The sequence below is a fragment of the Polyodon spathula genome, chromosome 2 (genome assembly GCF_017654505.1).
Source record: "Polyodon spathula isolate WHYD16114869_AA chromosome 2, ASM1765450v1, whole genome shotgun sequence".
Taxonomy (NCBI): Eukaryota; Metazoa; Chordata; class Actinopteri; order Acipenseriformes; family Polyodontidae; genus Polyodon; species Polyodon spathula.
Window position 1 is genome coordinate 76,952,147 of NC_054535.1, and position 20,982 is coordinate 76,973,128.

Sequence of the window (20,982 nt, forward strand, 5' to 3'; positions counted from 1 at the left end):
AAGCAAACAAATCTCAAATAATGCATGTGATGGTATTTAACTCACCAGTCCTGTACAGCATTGAAGGACTCTTCATTGGTTATGTCGTACATTAAAAGAAATCCCATTGCGCCCCGGTAGTATGCTGTTGTAATAGTTCGGTACCTCTCTTGACCTGCTGTGTCCTATCAAATAAATATGAAAAACAAAATTAGTACGCTCTATGCTATTTTTATTTTCTTCAACGTATTAATCATCACTCAGTAAAGATTAATTTATAGTGTGTAAGACTTCATCCATAACTATTAAACAGTCATTAGTGCTGAATTTAGAAATATTACAAGAAACTTCATGACAACTTAACCTTTCGTCTAGGATTTCTGAAGCTTCTTTTAGTATTTCAAAATGTGCCACACTTGACAACAGTGCTAGAGAACAACTCTAATGAAAAGCAACATGAATTAAAGAACACAATCATTCCACCATGCACTGTCTGTTCTTCGTTTGATGGCTGGAATATATACAACCTGTAAGCCAAAGAGGGGTGTTAATGAGAATGTCCAGATTCTGAAAACCAAACCAATAACCTCATTCAGAAGGGAGTAACCAGCCTAGTTCTGACTCATCAACATGATCCTGTGGCCTGTAGGACTAGGGCAATAGATCAGACATTACAAATTAATTGATGATCTGTTATTCTTTTATTTTTAAAGGCAGGCATAGGGTTAAACACACTCCTTGTGATTGTTATTTTAGCCTCTTATAACTCATAACAGCGCTTTCTCTTTACAGTATCTCTAGACAGGCTAGTCTTAATAAAAGCAAAAACCCAGAGCTAAACAACAAAGTGTGACAGAAAGACAATGATTAATGGTGGTAAATCTCCCTCCCGACTTGTGAGGGCACGAAGTAACGGGAACAGAGTCCCTGGACTGTTTGGCCTGACACTTTGTTCCTAGGGTTAAAAGAAAGTCGGTCATTTAGAATAGGGGCAGAGCTTCGGTAAATTAACTCATCGACCTGGACGGGAAATGATATGGCAGCCGTGGATTGGAGGAGCGGCTGAAATCATTTACCAAGGGGTCACGAGTGACGGTATAATTAGGGGACGAAGCAACGGAATTTGTTCCTTCAGTTATGGTTACGGAACAACCCGGAAAACCAGTGTTTTGAAATATATTGTGAGTGTTTTGTTTGTTTTGTCTTGTCTAAAAATACTGTTTGTTATTGTTTAGACAGCTAACGCAATCCTGAGCTGTCGCCAAAGACCAACATCAACCCGGACAAGATCACTGCACTTGTTTCATTAAGTACTGTATATTCACTACGAGCACTTGAGCACTCACTGTGGACTTGTGTTTGTGTTACGTGTGGGTGAATAAGAACGGGACTGTTTATTATTTGGGAACCAACCGTGGATTTAAACATAGCAATACAAACCGCTATATTGCCTGTTAACATTGTTTATTATTTACTGTTATTACGCCATCAGGCAATCGGATTATAAACCATTAAACAACATTGCACTTGGATTAAAATTGTCTGTCTCTTTATTGATCACCTACCCCGGCACACTGTTAAGCACTTTGCCACACAAAGGATGACGTATTCTTCAAGGAAAATGTTTCCATGGTAATTTTATCTCTTAACCAAACAGCACAAAGCCCACAGATACGATCACTAACCTTAAGATATCCTAGATACAGATTTATTTGGCAATGTAAATGCAGACTATCATGCTTGACATATCTGCAATACAAGGCCTAAGTAATTACAAAGACAATGTTGATTAAAGATCGAAAAGAAAAGAAACAGGCACTGACTTATTTTAGACTACATGGGTCATGTGGGTATATTTTGCATGGTGCAACAAATGTTCAAGCTTCAGCCAAGTGACTAAATTAATGTATCAGAGTACAGCAAATAAGGTAAACTTATTTTTTTGTTAAATTTAAATAATTACTTTAGGTTTTAAAAGTGCATTTTAGCCAAAATAATTTGATAACTCAGACCACTTATGCCAGTAAATCCTGTAACTTCCATCTTTGAGTTCCCCTACCTTTTTCCACAGCTGTGTTAATGAGTTGTTCAACTAACCTCATTAATATGCATCAAGATAAACAAAAACAAAGGGTTGTGTGAGCCATGCTTGGTAAAAACCAGGTAAAAACATCTGGGAAGGAAAGAGGATCTAATGCAACCATAGGGGGGTACTGAATTATTATTATTATTATTATTTATTATTATTATTATTATTATTATTATTATTATTATTATTATTATTATTATTAATTATATAAATTGTAATTTAAAAACACATTGCATCACCAGACAGACTGCAGTGCCACTACTGCGTAACGGTGATGCTGACAGCGCTGGTAGTGTAATATATATATATATATATATATATATATATATATTATATATAATCTATATAATATATATATATATAAATGAATTACAGCCTTATCATTTTCATATTTGTGTAAGCTTTGTAGTAAGTGTATCCTGCTTGGTTCTTTTGAACAGACGGGCTGATAAGAACTTAAAAGAACAGAACAATGTTTTATTCCATTCGGTGGCACAAACACTGATAAAGAGCAGAGCTACAGCAGGAGCAGGGACAAGACAACAACAATAATAATACTTTCTTGTATTCAGATTGCACAGGATATATAAGAAATGAACATTCCTGGAAATTAGTAGTCGCTCGCTAATACTGAAAAAAAAAAGCTGACACCTAACTGTTAAACTGACACCAAAGACAGGATGAAAATAAAACTGAAGAACCAATACAAGCAGCTACTAAATCGCTAAAACTAAGACTGTAATTAAAAGACGGCATATAAACCCATACGCTGCAGAGTTTAAACTAACTTCAATCTGTTGGAAAAGGAGAGAAGCTTTCAGAAATCCTGACAGACTCCACTGGTTTGAAATGCAAGATGTGGACTACAATTAAAATTCAGAATCTAAAGTCTTAAAAGGAGCAGGTAGGCTATGTGTTTTACTTGTAGCCACGGGTACACTGTAACATTTTCTATGCAAATTAAAAATATTTTTTTTGTAAAGTGTGTGCAGTATATGAAAGGTACTGTGTATACAGTTGTACCATAATGCAGCACCAGGATCTATTTTGTGTTAATTGTGTCTAAGTAGGCTACGGTAAAAAGGAAAATGATGCACACAAATAATTTATTTTCAATTAAAAATAATGTTGTATTATTTTTGCATTGTATAGTAATGTGTACACTGCAGCAGCATGACTTATTTTGTGTTACCAGTAGCCTATAGGTTGAAGTAAAAAAAAGTGCACTAGTTATTAATTTGATTTTACTACACACTGTATACTGTATAGCCTAGGCCTACAGAGAACACATTAATGTTATTTGAGTGCAATGATTTACAAATTTATGTGAGTGTGTCTTATTATTTTTAAACAAGACGCCTCATTATTTTGGACAACCTGTCTGTCTCTCGACATGTCCGGTTCAGCAAGGCACTAATGTCCGCACATTTTAATGGAAAATTATATTTCGATAGAAAGAGATTACAGTTTTACTGATTCCCACCCAAATAAACACAATTTTCTGAAAACTGAAATTGTGTAGGTTACTAATTGCAGCTAACAAAATAGAAAACATGTATTTCCATATATGGTATTATTTTAGGTTAAAGAAAGTTCTCAGTTCCCACATCGCTTTCTCCAGATAGCTGTTACACTTAATGTCCTGGGTCATTTCACCTCTGCAGTGTTTTCTGGCTGAAAAGCATGTTTGTCAGCAGTGGAAGCAGCTGGTTGGTTAATGACAGGAAATAAGCGATTGAAGGGGTGGGACAATTTCACCCTCCGGGAGAAATGACCAGGCAAGTGCAACAGTAGCTTAAAGCAAGGCTTGCATGTCGAGGATTCCTCATTCAAAATTACTTGTTCCAGCTGAGAAATAAGGAGCTTTAGCTTGTGCTCTATCTCTCTTTGGCTTAAAGTCACCCAAGAACAGAATTAAGTGGCAGCTGTTCAATATTTCATCTATTATATCCTGCTTCATTTTGAAATTCTCTACACAAAATGGCTGGTATCAGTCAATATTGAAATCTGAAAAACAGCCTTTTGAAATGTGGTGGAAAAAAAAAAAAACCTATACATAAATTCAGCTGGTAAACTTTTGCACTTCAGATATTAGTCTCTTATACTGAACTCCATAATTTAAATTTGCCTTGAAATCTGAAATTGCTAACTGTGCCCTGTGGCGTGAAATAAACCATGACACACAAGCATCTTATTTCCTACCAGAGCCCTATGCTGGGCTGTGAGATGATGCTAATGCTTCTCTTATCAAACACAACCAGCAGGGAAACTGCTGCATCATGGGAAGGAAACAAATCATCAGGAACATTCAAGCAGAAGCCAATTAGAGGGGAACTTCATGGTTCTGTACGGCTGATAATTACATTGCAAGCAGGCCTGTTTGTTTTATAGCCCGTTAAGCTGGTGTTTAGACACAAAGTGATATCTCAAGACCTTTAATTACTGAAAATGTATATATTGTTTATAGGCCTGCCTTTTGCCCTTAAAGGCTGTAATTGTAGATAATAATAATATCTGACAAATACTGATGCCATCTGAATGAGCTTCACTGTATCTTTCATAAGCAAGCCTAAATCTTGCCCAATACTTTTGAACTGAGATGTCTGCAATGACATTCAATTTTGCATTGCCATGTTAACCTGTCAAGTGCTAAGAACTCCTAGGGAGATTCTACCAAGACCATCACATTCTTTGACAGCTCACAGTGCAGATGTAAATGACCCGGGGTGACGCTTTGGTCCACTCCAGCCCCACTACACCACTGCTTATAGTTAAAATAAGAAAGAATGATGTCAGAGTGTTTTAAACAGCAATACATGCACAGGGTCATTATACAATCTGTCTTTCAGTTGTAGTATTGGTGCTACCTTCAGACCTGTCCCAGTGATGGGAGCTCCCCATACAGCCAGAGTTGCTGGCTTTTTAAGAATAGCAAACAGCCAAGCTAAAAGAAATAATCAATAGAAACTGTTACTTGGGCTCTCCCTTTTAGATTTCATACAGTGCCGTGAAAAAGTATTTGCCCCCTCTCTGATTTTCTGCATTTTTGCATATTTCTGATATTGAATGTTATCAGATCTTCAACTAAAATCTAATATTAGATAAAAGGGACCCTGAGTGAAAAAATAACACAACATGTTCATACTTATTTAATTTATTTATTAAAGAAAGTTATGCAACACCCAGTGCCCCTGCATGAAAAAGTAATCGCCCCCTTAGACTCAATAACTGGTTATGCCACCTTCAGCAGCAATAACTGCAACCAAACGCTTCCTGTAGTTATTGTAGTTATTCTTACATCGCCGTGGAGGAATTTTGGCCCACTCCTTCATGCAGAACTGCTTCAACTCAATGACATTTGTTGGTTTTCGAGCATAAACTGCTCGTTTCAGGTCCTACCACAACATCTCATTGGGGTTTAGGTCTGGACTTTGACTAGGCCATTCCAAAACTTTAAATTTCTTGTTCTTCAACCATTCTGATGTAGACTTGCTTGTGTGTTTGGGATCATTGTCTTGCTGCATGATCCAGCTATGCTTCAGCTTCAGCTCACAGAAGGATGGCCTGACATTCTCCTGTAGAATTCTCTGATACAGAGCAGAATTCATGGTTCCTTCAATGAGGGCAAGTCGTCCAGGTCCTGATGCAGCAAAGCATCCCCAAATCATGGCACTACCACCACCATGCTTGACCGTCGGTATGAGGTTCTTACTGTGGAATGCAGTATTTGGTTTGTCAGACATAACGGGGCCCATGTTGGCCAAAAAGTCCCACTTTTGGCTCATCTGTCCATAGAACATTGTTCCAGAACTCTTGAGGATCATTCAGGTGCTTTTCGGCAAACCTGAGAAGAGCATTCACGTTCTTCTTAGTGAGCAGTGGTTTCCGCCTTGCTACTCTGCCACGAATCATATTTTTGCACAGTGTCTTTCTGATGGTGGAGTCATGAACACTGACCTTAGCCGAGGTGAGAGAGGCCTCTAGAACACTGAATGTTGTTCTAGGTTTCTTTGTGACTTCCTGGACAATTTTACGCCTTGCTATTGGAGAGATTTTGGTAGAATCCACTCCTGGGAAAATTCACTACTGTCCCAAACTTTTTCCTTTTGGACAATATGGCTCTGACTGTGGTTTGGTGGAGCCCCAGAGCCTTAGAAATGGTTTTGTAACCCTTTCTAGACTTATAGGCATCAACAACTTTTTTCAGGAATTTCTTTTAATCGTGGCATGATGTACCTCAAGAACCTGTGCACTGACAACTAAACTCTGATGGTAAGGGCCAAAGTTAGTCAGATTTATATCGGGCATGGCTGGCCCAAATCAGGCCTGATTGTTAACCAAATTATTCAAACAGCTAACCCTAATTATCACTTTAATTGGGTTGAGTTAACCAGGGGGGCAATAACTTTTTTCACACCTGAAGATTGCATGTTAGAGTACCTTACACACCAAACAAATGAAATAAGCACCAAACTTTGGTGTCATTTTTCTCCCTCTATATACAATAACAACCCACAAAAAGATCTGACCAAATTCAATGTGAAAAATGTGCAAAAATGCAGAAAATCACACAGGGGGAAAATATTTTTTCACGGCACTGTAAAACTTTTTCCATTAAATGTTTTTTTTTCTCTTAATGAGCATGTCTACATTCAGCCTTAGTTGTATTTTCAACCTTAAAATGAATCTTCTAATTGAAGTGCTTTGTAGCCAAGAATGTTTCACAAACCCAGGAAATGAAATACTTTATGTGGTCAGTAATTACTGCACTTTGCAGTCGATCGACTCCTAGCTTTCACAGATGCATTACTATAATGACTGTGTGAAGTTAATCACGGAGTTCTCAGAGAATCTTTTTCTATACTGATGGGTATGCTGTATCTCCTGAAATAACATTGGTTAGGATGATCATTACTATGTATATTTCTAGCTACATACCTAAATTTGAAATATTCTAGCTCACATTCCCTGCATACTCTTCATATAAAATATAATCATATGCAAAAATCAAGAGTGCCCTGTAGGAGCCATCGGAAGATGAAATGAAAAAAAAAAAAAACTATTACAATTTGTTACATGCTGAGTCTGTACTCAAGTAATTAACTAAATGAATGCCACGTTTGTTAATGCACTACCTTCTGCACACCAGACAAGTCAGCTAAACTGCCTGTCTAGAAGAGTCATGTGTCTGGCCTTTCTCTAGGAGCTACCAATGTAGGCTATTGATTCCTTCTGGTGGCGGTCTAGCCCTTTATCCCTTCATTGCTCCAATAAATTAGACCTAGATAGTCTACATTAGTCATTTAGCAGATGGACTGATGTACCCTTAATAAAACAGAGCTTATAAGGCTTGTCTTGCACTTCTGCAAGCAAATTAAATTAGGAAAAAAGCCTAAAGTTAACAGGCAGATGTGCTGTTACCGGGCAATAATATATCCTTTATACAGCAAGAGGGACAATTTAAAAGGTTTCTCATTTGAAATTATTCCTTTCTGTATAAATGGATGACAGCTTCAAATGTAGCTATTAAGTAAAAATAAGACTGTGCTTCACCTTCGCCTCTCATCATATCCTACATGCACAGTCCTGTGGTGTAATCGGTGTAACTAAGACTGTATTAACTCATTTTGCCAATTTGGGATTTACAATACATTATATTCATACTATAATTTAAAGACTGAATTCCCTGTACATGCAATAGAACTCATATTTAACTGCAACAGAAGGGTTCATTTTTTTTTATATGATAACCACAATCAAACTTGACTTATGGTAGAATATAGGTGTGTGTCGAAGCCAATATGTATATAAATTCACATGAAACAACAACTGTATTAGTCAGGTAAATGTTTCACGCAGCTGTACAGTATTATCCATTGAAGTACAGAGTAGAAGACGCTGATTAAAACGTATGCTTCTTTTTTCTCCTAGTGCTATTTATTATTAGTACAAATAATCTTTACTCCAGCTTTCAGCATGAAGTTTGGATTAGCCCTGCTGCAGCCCAAATCATGCAATGTTGATGTGCTGGGATAAATCAAAGCAAGTACAACCTTCGAGTTCAAAACAGTACTTCACCTTCAATTATTCCAGAAAATGGAAACTGCCTTATGCTTTGAATGTAAGCTAAAATCAACAGCTGTTCTGGGCTAACTGTCCTCCAAGTGCTGAGGCAGAAGAATAAATGCAGAACGACTGGCTTGTTTCACCCTGACCACTAGTTTAGCATCTGTCCCAGGAGGGGAATGCATGCGCCATGGGAACGGTGTAATGTCTATTATATAAGAGATTTAAAGCATCCATGTGAAGATGGGATAGACCCTGATGTAGCAAATTATGTGACAGGCACAAGGCTAAATTCATTCAGAATTAACTGCAGTTTTGTGCTTGCCAAAGTTACTTCTAAATGGAAAAATAAATGAGTGATGCTGATGAACTTTAAATGTGTTCATTTGTAAAATTACCAGTTTGTTTTCCATTTAGAAATAAAAAGAAAACTGGACTGGAGTAAATGCTTTGTGAGTCAATTTTGTGAATTTGCTGACACATGGGAGGACACTAGTAGCAGGCAAGCTTTCTATGTAAACAGATAGAGAAGATAACATTAAATGGTACACATTTCCACATATCTTTCAACTTCAAATCATTTTAAGTCCAATCCTTACCAGTATACAGCTCAACATTATTACTCGAAAGGAACTCTGTGCAAACTGGAAACAAAATATGCAAATAGTGAGCCGGCATGTTGCAGGTCAATTTATGAAAAAAAATATATATATAATGCAATCCTTTAAGGTATTTTTTTTTTTTTTTACTTAATCCCTGCAAGTGTCTACTGCATCCAATTTATTGCAATACAAGATGTATTTCAAGCCTGTTCAGCAGTAACTGTATGACCTGGTCGTCTACATTCAGGTAGCCTATTCCTACCTATTGCACCACAGCTCATGCGTTTCGACACATTGCAAATAATTATTTCGCACATTCTTTTCAGACAGAGCCAGCCCATCCTAATGGGTCATCATAACACTCTTATTGCAATGCTTCATGCTTTAGAGATTTGAAATGTGGACCACTTGCATTGGTAATCGATACCTTTATTGCCCTTTGAGATCAATTGCAAAATTAATGAATGCTTCAGCATTTCTTTTCAGAAATTCAGGATGTCCACAGTGTTGGCAGTGATGTACAGTATAGTAGCTGTTTAAGAAGCCACAAGAAGCGGCTTTTAATTCAGAAACAGGTGTAATCAGAAAACATATTGGCCAGAATTATCAAACAAAGCAGCTTTAATCAATGATTTTATTGTAGATTATAAATAGGGCTTCTGATTTTCGGTTTTAACCGATAATACCCGATAAAACACCCCCGATACAAAAAAAAATGAAAATCGGTGGTTAGCCAATAAACACCAAAAAAACTGTGGAAATGGTTAATCAATTCACTTTGACTTTACCCTTTCCCCATTAACAAATAAAACCTACTACAAAAATAATAATAAATACATTTCCCAGTGCTGCTGGGCAATGTCCCGCCTTCCTGACTTGTATCTATCATTGATTCATTCTGAATATTTTAAACCCGTCTCAACTACTGAGTGACAGCACATTCCTACATTTCTCTTGGAGACCCCGCTTGCGAGATTACAATTACTAATGGAGGCTTGTTAGAGAGATTTATAGCTGTATTACAGTTAAGATATAGAGAATTTAAGGACATAATTATGATCACACAGAAAATTATTTCTAAAAAATTACATGCCTGCACAAGTATTTTAATGTTATTACAATGCTGCCATTGTAAACAATGATGTTATTTATACTTATATAATGCTGCCATAAATATGTTATGTTGTGATCTATATTATAATGCTACAATTGTAAACACATTGTTATTTTTGTTATTTAAGTTATTTGAGGGCTAAGAATGAAAAATCTTCCAAAAAAAGATCATTTTTAAAATGGAAATTGCCAAAATAAATGGGCAGCTGTGTGTCTGATAGTCAACTTCCAGTTCTTATTGTATTTTTCTATCGCCATCCAAAACCCAATCAATCTTTTCTGTCTGAATTTGTGTAAATCCTGTCTGTATTATCTGCTAATTATGACAGGATTTTACTGCTTGGGGATTTCAATAATGAATCTGATACAATGACCATAGAATTTTTATTCTGCTTTTGGATTCCCTTGATTTTATTCAGCATGTTACAAGGCCTACTCATAATCGTGGTCATACTTAGATTTGGTCATCTCTCGAGGGCTAGATGTCCATATTTCTTCTATTACACCGTGTAACAATTTTTTATTTATTTTTTGTTCCTGGGTAGTAAGTGTTATTTCCTAATTGCTTATGCCTCAAAAGTATAGAAAATGGCTATTATTCCCCACAGACTTTGCTTTTGTGACCAGGACAGTGATATTTCAAAATATCACTATTTCCAATGGGAAAACGGGCAAATGTGTGTCTTTTCGTTTACATAAAGTCAGAAAAAAACAACATATGAATCCAAATTAACATGTATTTATACTAAAGTAATACAAAAATGACTACAAAAGATTGATAGTAGAAGTTCATTGAAATTATAAAAATGACATAAAAAGTGTATTCATACAAGAATCTGTTTTTCTTGGTTTGTTTTTCAAGTACGTACTCAGAGCACACTTGTTCCCTGAGGAGATTCAAAGCTGTCTCTAATAAAACTAGCTCACGGTAACCTCTCAGCATAACAGAAATAGGTACTGTAACAAGGTGCAAACAAGGGGTGGGGCTTGGCTGGAGATACAGTACTGAGTGTCCTTTTGCAATTCAGTGCCTTAATAAAAAATAGCACACTTGGATTCCCTGAGGAGTTTGGTGATAAAAAGAGTGATCTGTTTAATAGTACTCTAAACAAAAGAATAAAGATACAGTTAGTGTCCTTTTGCAAGTGCGTGTAAATTAAACAGTGCGTGTAAAATAACCAGTGCATGTAAAAATAAATTGGACCTGACTCGCCTGATAAGTGCTGAATAAATGGAAAGCTAAGGGTTAATGTTAGTTTGTCCATTAGTTTATTAGTACAGCTTATTAGCATATGCTTGCATATTGCTTTTCTCTTAGTTATTCTGTTAATTTCTTTGTTTTTGACATAAGTAATAAATGCATTTGTATTTATTAATTGATATAATTATTGGCCTTGACATACTGTGTCCGGGGGTCAACTCTGTCTTAACACTTCGGCTAACGCTTGCTTTCTGAGAGGTGAACTCTTAGCCAAAGACTAATGTAATGTTGGGATTTTACAAAGCTTCTAGACTTCCGTCTTAAGCACCCTTAGAACCTGTATCATTTACTGCAACAATGTTCACATTTGATCTTTACCAAGAATCAGCACCTTTGCAAGGATAGCAATTTTGAAACAACAGTTAGCTAGAAAAAAATATATAATTAAAATTATACAATGCACTGGTACGACCACACCTAGAATAATGTGTACAGTTCTGGTCCCTATATCATAAGAAAGACATTGAGGCATTACAGAGGAGAGCAACACGATCAATTCCAGGATTGAAGGGTATGTCTTATGAAGATAGATTGAAAGAGCTGAAAACGTACAGCCTAGAAAGAAGGAGAGTCAGAGGCAACTTAATAGAGGCATTTAAAATTGTCAAGGGGTTTAACAAAGTAACTGCTGAGAAATGTTTTTCACAGGTCACAGAGAGCAGAACCAGGGGCCATGGGTGGAAGCTGAAGGAGGGCCTATTCAGAACTGATGGGAGAAGGAGCCTTTTCAAGGAAAGGGTGGAGAGCCATTGGAACAGGCTGCTGGTGAGAGTTGTTGAAGCAGAGACTATCGGATGCTTCAACAGGCTGGATGCTGTCATGAACAATAAGTATAACCCTCTCTGTGACCATAAAAAAAGGAGGAAGGGGGGTCCATTTAGCCACGGATTCTCAGAGGTTTAATTTCCTCTGCTAACCTGGTTAGGGTTTTTTGTTTTTCCTCTGCTGAGTGCTAACGGACCACACTGGCACCATAGCGAGTGAGCATAAGTGGCCAAAAGGCCTTTTCTTGTTGTAGAATTTATTATATTTTTAATATATAATTAATTCAAAAGCCCTGCTGCTTAAAGATTAACACTGACAAATCTCATTAAGAATGGCCAGAAATAGTAAATATTTCATAATTAAAGAAAACATCTAATTGATGAAAGCACTCTCAACTCATAACTCCATGATTACAAAAATGTCACTTTGTATTCTTTATTCAGAAGCACTTAATCTTTAAAAACAAAATTAATCAAGCTTAATATTTTAAATCAGTGAAATGTAACTTTCGATGGCAATGAGAACCTGGTATTTCTTGGATCTGCCTACAACTCCAAGTCTATTTGCTTCACCGAAGAATTTCTTCATGCTTCAACCCCAGTGGAAATGTTCATGACATCAGCAAATCCAGTTAAAATAATACTCATTAAATGAAAATAAAATGCAGAAAATGTGTTAGATATTAAATATGCATTCACTGTCAGGTCAATTGCCTTTTTCACCTGTGTGAACCAAGCTTCTGAAGCTTGGAGAGAGTTCAACCTGGTCTATAGCCTGACTATTAGAGGTTGCTGTGATTTTTCTCCCTAGCAGTGGGAGCACAAAGGCCAATGCAGCCCTATGGGTCCCCAGCCAAGATCGGCATTTGGACAAGCAAGCTCCTGATTGCATAACTCACTTTGGCTTTAGTTACTGATGACCACCACATAATGTACACTAATTTTACAATTATGACAAGGCTTTGTGAAAACATCCTTGAATTCAAAACTGGGGTTGCTGTTGTTATTATTATAATGAGATGCACATTATATACTTCAAAGCAATATTTCCTTAATATCAGCAACGTTTTTAAAATGCATCTGAAACATGCCCACTATTTTTAAATGTTTCAGCCTCATGAAAATCTATTACAGATGCAGAGTTTACCTTGAACACTCCTTCATACTCAAGCTCGACTCTACCTGCTGATTAAAGATGCTTTCAATGGGAGGGTAATCACTGAGGGTTGCTGATTAATATCTTGCAGCTTTAAAAAACAACAGGTGATCCTGGTTATACCTGTATCCAAGCGGATGAAATTGTAGGTCTGGTATATTTTAGTTCTGGAATATTACAACAGGATGTTGCAGAACTGTCTAGTGATTGATGTCTACAAGTTGTTGATCTGCATCACATATTAATGCACCATCCCTAAAAACCACCAATGCCACACAGCACATCATTCTACACTCCTCTACCCAGCATTTCCACACATATACAGCACGACCTTTAGCATGTGAAATATAGAAGGCGCTCCTGTAACTCAATTTTTATACAGTAAGTAAATTTATAACATTTGCTGTTTTGGTCAATATGTCTCTCATTCAGTAAGGCCAGCAAGAGGAAAAGAGATTACCAGGAAAGCTAATCATTTCAATGACAAAGATAAATTACTGGGGTTTCTAAAAATATATCACATGAATCCAGTCTACAAGATAAATGGATGAGATTCATTCATGTGACCAGAAGAGATCCATAAGAACTAAATCTATATTTTATTTTAATGAACAGTCTTGAACATGCTTTGTTTCAGTGTTTTTTTGCTCGCTGGTGTACACAGATTCGTATTTCAAGCAGGACCGATGTATTTATTTTAAATCGGCTTTGCTTTCTAGCGTACATAAAACTCAGTAGCCTGAAAATCAAAAGATGAAAACCAAACTCAACTAAACTGAAATAAATATATTTATCATACACATTTAGGTACATTACAAACAGGAAATCTCACTCTTTTAAAAAAGCTCAGCTTGTTTTCAGCAGAAATGCTGACTATATACATTAAATCTCTTAAAGTAACAAGTTTGCAAAAAAATAAAATAAAATAAACAAATCTTATGTTCTGTTGGCACCTACACTAAAATAGGTTTAATTTATTATTTCCTTAAAACTGCTTTGGTTCTGTGTCCTTCCTTTCAAATACTGTACAAACTTCTTGTGTGCATTTTCTTATTTTAAATATTAAAATGATTTCTATTTTAGTACAGCTCATAATTTTGTTTTACTTGGCATGTACTGTACTGGCAACCCCAGGGAAATTTAAAAAAAAATGTAATTTGCTCCTCAAGGTTTTCCCTATAATGTCTGTAAAGGACAAACATTCTGCTCCTGGTTTAAAGTCTTCCTGGTTTTTGACCAAAGGTTTATAATTGCTTATGAAGATGTTGGATCTGAAAATGAGCCTTTCAACTAGCTTTTGTAATACAAAGCTAAATTAAAGCCACATTATTTAAGGTGAATCCTACAGAAACATATTTGATCTAGTGAAATGCATGGTACCATGTTGTTTTACAAATAGGTCAGAAGTGTCATTGCTCTTTTCATATATAAATAATGTTTATTAACACAATAAACAATAATAATTTATAAACACATGTGACAGGGTGCTCACCCCTTATATATATTTATGTATTATTTTCATTTGTGTTATTATTATTATTATATTGTATTTGTGTGCGGGCAGATGAAAGTCATCCGGCATTGTTATTTATTATTTGAGACCGGCGAAAATCCAGCCTTATAATGTGTAGTCGGTGTGGATGAGGTTAAAACCCCATCCCTGTAACTCTTGTGAGAATGAGGCTGGACCCTTAATAAGGTAATTATTTGATTAATAGGTAATTAAGTCTCCAGACACAGAGAATAACAGGACCCACTTTGGGCTCATTGACGGAGAGTGTTAGAGGCAGAAAGACAGTTGCAGTAAGAGAAAAACAATTGCTATGCGAGATACGAATATACTTGTTCATTTTACATTCTGTGTTTATTGGTTTTGGCCCTTGAGATGTTTGTTTTGCATATTCACAGGACGGAACAAGGCCACCTGCAGTGATGTTTTAGGACATCAAGTTAGTAACGAGGAAACCAAACAAACAGGAGAAGGGTCACAGTCTCTAAGACGACCTGACAAACGAAGGCTCGTGAATCAGAAAGAAAAGCATTGGTTAGTAATATTAACACATAAAAGAGGTTCTGACTCTTCGATGGCACAACATATACAGTAGGGGGTTTCCGTCGCTGAGAATACCTGACATACAGGAGGGGGGCCACCGTCTTTGAGGTGACCCGACATACAAAGATGCTCACAAACCGGAAAGGACACAAAGTTAGAAGATGTTAGTACACACAGAGCGGGGTGTTCTGCCTCTACAAAAGCCCAGCATAATAGAAGGGGGGTTTCGTCACTGAGGAGACCCAACAAACAGGAGAGGGGTCACTGTCTTTGAGGAGATCCGACAAGCAAGAGGGGTTCCACCTCTTGGGGCCCTCACATGAATAGAGGCATCAGAGCCTAAAACAGAAGAAGACAAAGGATCATGCATGCTAAAGGAGGGTTTGACCAGGGGTCTCCTCTGACTCATGGAGAACCCTCCTCTATGAGGTAAATGAAGCAATGCTTAACAAAGGGTTGGAGAAAGTGGAATCACTAACCTCCCAGAGGAGACCGATGCAAAGGCGGTCTGAGATTCTAGAGGAGGAGGAGGGAGGAGGAAATGAAAAACACAAGACAACTAGGAGGAGGTGACTAAGGTTTAAATAGAATAGATTTAATTGGTGGAAGAAGATGATAGAGTGCACAAGCATAGTACCACCCCCAGAACCACACATATAGGTTAACATTTATTTAAAAGTCTTTATTTTGTTACTTTTGTTTGTTTAATAAATATACGGGTGCAGCCTTTTCAGCCTCGTACCTCCAGCTGAAGGTGTATTGCTTCTTTGGTCTGACGTCACCTCTACAGCCATCTTTACCATAACACAACATAAATATATATTAGATATATAGTTTAATTTATGAAATCTTTAATAGTTTTTTGTAAGTGTCAATTAACAGTGTAGACTTACAACATTAATTACAATCTATACCCATACTAAAACAATTTGGAGCAATTTTGTATTCTTTAGTTGACTGGAATGTTAATATTTATAACCCAAAGGGAATATACATGACTGACACTAATAGAATCATAATATGTATGGAAAATGCAATGCATTGATTATACTTGAAACATGCCCAGTATATGCTTCAGGTAATAAATTACATTAAATTGTATGCTATGACACGTCACAGAGAAACCCCATTAATTACATTGAGTTGTACCGTATTGAGTTTTTGTTTTCAATTGCTTTATGTCAATATCAGTACAGCTGATGTCCCCTGTGTTAAAAAAATAAAATCATAGGGCATAGACAGACCTTGGCTTTCAGCCTCAGTCTATTCTTCTCATGCAGATTTTCCACTCATAATTCTATAAACCTGTAATATACCCAGATTGCTATACTTTTGTTCATAGAATTGCTTCAAAATTGAAGAATTAGATTTTGATCAAAATAAAAACATGGTCACTGGAATTGTTTGACTGCATTAATCAGTTCCATTTCAAAAGGTTAGAAAAGTAAAGACTGTCTGAAAATATAAAGTTTAATAGAGAAACTTTGAGACATGTCCTCTGGCGCAGTGAGAGGGGATCGAAGACCATGTAAAATTATTAAATCTCAAGCTCTTAATTAAGCCAAGGAGCAGACTTATTACTTTCATACAGCCATAGGAAAACAAAGTTAATCTGCTTCGTCATAGGAGAGTTGCCAGGAATGACAGAAAATGTGTTCATTTTTTTTTTTTTTGTGGGGGGGGGGGGGGGGGGGGGGGCTAACATAAAGCTGTGTTCAAGCTACTTTCAGAATGTATGCCTTGTTAGTGGCCTTTTTTACAGGGGTCAAACTCACCATATCCTTGTCTTAAATGACTCCTCACACCGTAGGAAGCTAATTTTCTATGTATGATCCAATGTGTCTGAGCTGCTACTACCCCTTTTAATGATCAGAGCTTTCAAAAGTCTGCTACAAACTAAAATAGTCGTGTTATATTGTGATTTTTTTTTCCTGCTCTCCCCCCACCTTGTAAAAATCAAATGCATACAATAATATGCTAATATTGTGACTTTCTAAGCAGTGAAAAGTGCACTTCACTTCACCACTTCAAAAACTGGTTTAACTTGAGGATGCATTTAAGTGTTTGACAAAAGTAAAGAACACTGGGGTAATAAGCATATGAGAACAGTATTCCAGTACACTGCCCCTTTGACTGTAAATCTGTTATTACAACAACAGAAACAAATGTGTCAGTAGTTGCCAGGATAAAACTAAAAAAAGAACACCGTAGGACTTACATCGACAGCCTGAAGCACCTTTGATACAGGGCAATGCATACAATCACCTTACAAACAAATTCAAATGCGCACACTTGGGGAACCAGCATTCATCAAGTATTTATTGTTGGGATGGACAAGTTATGTACTATTTTTTACTAGTGGTCAGCTATTGATACCCAGTGTATGGAATTATCAAAATAATAATACACACTTACAACTTTATTAATATTTAATATTGTAATATATTTTGACAAATATGGGTGACTGAACCAGTAACCCATTGGATCAACATGTTACTGGTAAGCTGAAGGGAAACCATTAAGATTGGCGTTATATAGACCACCACCCCTCCCTAAATGAGCCTCCACCACTCCTGCCTGGGCCCCACATGCCACAGCTTGTGATGATAGAACGAAGAAGGCAGCAACACCTTAGTTTCTCATGGGATTAAAAACACAACACATATCACTGTGTTATCAACCAGTTAACACTGGAAGGTTTTGGAAATTAACAGCCCATAAATAACCCATCTAAAAATGTCCTGATGGGTAGACAGAAATTGAAATGACAGGGGAAGGGAAGATCTTACTACTGGACCTCAAAATTCTATCCACAGCACAGGCTTCGTGCTCAGACCTAAGTTAGTGTGTTTAATCACACTGAATGACAGGAGATATGCCGCTGTTAAATCAGTAACCTTGTATGGTAGTAATAATACTGAGCAGTACAAATAGAAAACCATAAAATAAAGATTTGAGTTTTTTTTTTTTTTATATTCAAAATTAATTAATGCTGTTTGTTTAAAAGATCTAAAAGGAGGTCAGGATCTTCATTCCACCTTTGTTTTAACTATTAATAATTTTCAGACAGAAATACACCCAAGAGACTCTTCAGCACTGTTAAATTAGCATTAGAAGCTTTGGTACAGATGGATGAACTTACCCATATTTGTAGTTTAATTCTTTTTTCGTTCTTGTAGACAGTTTTGACTTTGAAATCGATGCCGACGGTGCTTACAAACGCAGAAGTAAAGGCGTCGTCAGCATAACGGAAAAGAAACGATGTTTTTCCTACGCTGCTATTGCCAATAATTAACAGTTTGAACATGTAATCAAAGTTCTGATCAGATGACTCCTTCTGGCTAAATTTTGTATCTTGAGCAGCCGCCATCTGAAAATAAAGATAGAAGAAGCCGTTACGATCCATGGCAAAACCCCAAATGAATTCACATCACTTTTGGTTTAAACAACATTTGTCATGTTCATTTTAGAATAGATTTTGTCTTGCTGCAGAAAGCAATAAGTATTGCAGCCATTAACAAACGCTGCTGAAACACAGATTTCCAAACAAAAAATATAAAGTACACTACTGTTCAAAAGTCTGGGGTCACTTAGAAATGCCCTTGTTTTCTATGAAAACATACATGAAATGAGTTTGAATAGGAAATATAGCAAAATGAATAGGAAATATAGTCATTGACAAGGTTAGAAATAATGATTTTTAATTGAAATAATAATTGTGTCCTTCAAACTTTGCTTTCGTCAAAGAATCCTCCATTTGCAGCAATTACAGCCTTGCAGACCTTTGGCATTCTAGTTGTCAGTTTGTTGAGGTAATATGAAGAGATTTCACCCCATGCTTCCTGAAGCACCTCCCACAAGTTGGATTGGCTTGATGGGCACTTCTTATGTACCATACGGTCAAGCTGCTCCCACAACAGCTCCATAGGTTTGAGTGACAGGTTTGGTGACTGTGCTGGCCACTCCATTATAGTCAGAATACCAGCTGACTGCTTCTTCCCTAAATAGTTATTGCATAGTTCGGAGCTGTGCTTTGGGTCATTGTCCTGTTGTAGGAGGAAATTGGATCCAATCAAGCGCCGTCCACAAGGTATGGCATGGTGTTGCAAAATGGCGTGATGGCCTTCCCTCTTCAAGATCCCTTTTACCCTGTACAAATCTCCCACTATACCACCTTCAAAGCACCCCCAGACCATCACATTGCCTCCACTATGCTTGACAGATGGCGTCAAGCACTCCTCCAGCATCTTTTCATTTGGTCTGCGTCTCACGAATGTTCATCTTTGTGATCCGAACACCGCAAACTTCGATTCGTCTGTCCATAACACTTTTTTCCAATCTTCCTCTGTCCAGTGTCTGTGTTCTTTTGCCCATCTTAATCTTTTCTTTTTATTGGCCAGTCTGAGATATGGATTTTTCTTTGCAACTCTGCCTAGAAGGCCAGCATCCCAGAGTCGCCTCTTCACTATTGACATTGAGACTGGTGTTTTGTGGGTACTATTTAATGAAGCTGCCAGTTGAGGACCTGTGAGGCACCTGTTTCTCAAACTAGACACTCTAATGTATTTGTCCTCTTGTTCAGTTGTGCACTGGGGCCTCCCACTCCTCTTTCTATTCTGGTTAGAGCCAGTTTGCGCTGTTCTGTGAAGGGAGTAGTACATAGTGTTGTACGAGATCTTCAGTTTCTTGGCAATTTCTCACATGGAATAGCCTTCATTTCTCAGAACAAGAATAGACTGACGAGTTTCAGAAGAAAGTTCTTTGTTTTTTTGGCCATTTTGAGCCTGTAATCGAACCCACAATTGCTCATGCTCCAGATACTCAACTAGTGTAAAGAAGGCCAGTTTTATTGCTTCTTTAATCAGCACAACAGTTTTCAGCTGTGCTAACATAATTGCAAAAGGGTTTTCTAATGATCAATTAGCCTTTTAAAATGATAAACTTGGATTAGCAAACACAATGTGCCATTGGAACACAGGACTGATGGTTGCTGATAATGGGCCTCTGTACGCCTATGTAGATATTCCATTACAAATCAGCTGTTTCCAGCTACAATAGTCATTTACAACATTAACAATGTCGACACTGTATTTCTGATCAATTTGATGTTATTTTAATGGACAACAAATTTGCTTTTCTTTCGAAAACAAGGACATTTCTAAGTGACCCCAAACTTTTGAATGGTAGTGTACATTAACAACCTCTTTCCTCCAAAGTAACTGGGACCAGGGGTGTTAGCAAAATCTATTTGTTTGGTTAATCACAATACTTACAGCAAAATTGTGTATAAGACTTTCCAAATCTCAATCAAGAAATAATGATCATTTCTGTACATTTACATATATAATGTACTGTACATAGCACAAATAAAGGGCTGTTGGTGTATTAAATCCTCGACAGCAACACAGAAGACGGTTGGTAATTGTAAAATAGAATTTCAGACAATTGAGGTAATCTTCAAGGTAATTTTGCTAATCTGTGTTTTTGCAAACATGTTCAGGTAATTGTACAAAAATGTTGCCAATGCGTGACCCTGGTAATTCAATAAACACAGATGCACAGATTTATAGACAGAGCACGCTAATTGCAATATCTTCCACTTACAGGATAAGTGTACTCCAGAATACAATGAATTACTTCCATAATAAGAATCTTCTCTAGGTGTTCAACAGACAGACGTATTCAACAGAGCATAAAAATGACGTTACAGACACATTTCTTGGTATCCCTGAATTGATAATCATTAGTTCTTTGAATAAATGTAAAATATTTCAATATAGTTAGTTATTTACTACTACTCTAGACTGACTGAGTGTAGTATTTTTAAAAGGTTTCTGCATGTATTCCACATGAGCAGATAACACAATGTTACCAGTTTTCTAGGAATGACGACCGACTC

General features: G+C 36.8%; 1 protein-coding gene across 1 annotated transcript in view; it reads right to left on the minus strand.

The window, feature by feature from the left end:
• LOC121300850 (ras-related protein Rab-3C) overlaps window positions 1–20,982 on the minus strand; it is a 41,722-nt gene that overhangs the window by 19,165 nt on the left and 1,575 nt on the right. Inside the window, exons 2-3 of the mRNA XM_041229795.1 lie at window positions 18,226–18,453; window positions 46–164 (exon numbers count right to left, since the gene is read on the minus strand). Coding sequence (XP_041085729.1) covers window positions 46–164; window positions 18,226–18,453 — 347 coding nt within the window. The remainder of the gene's footprint in view (window positions 1–45; window positions 165–18,225; window positions 18,454–20,982) is intronic.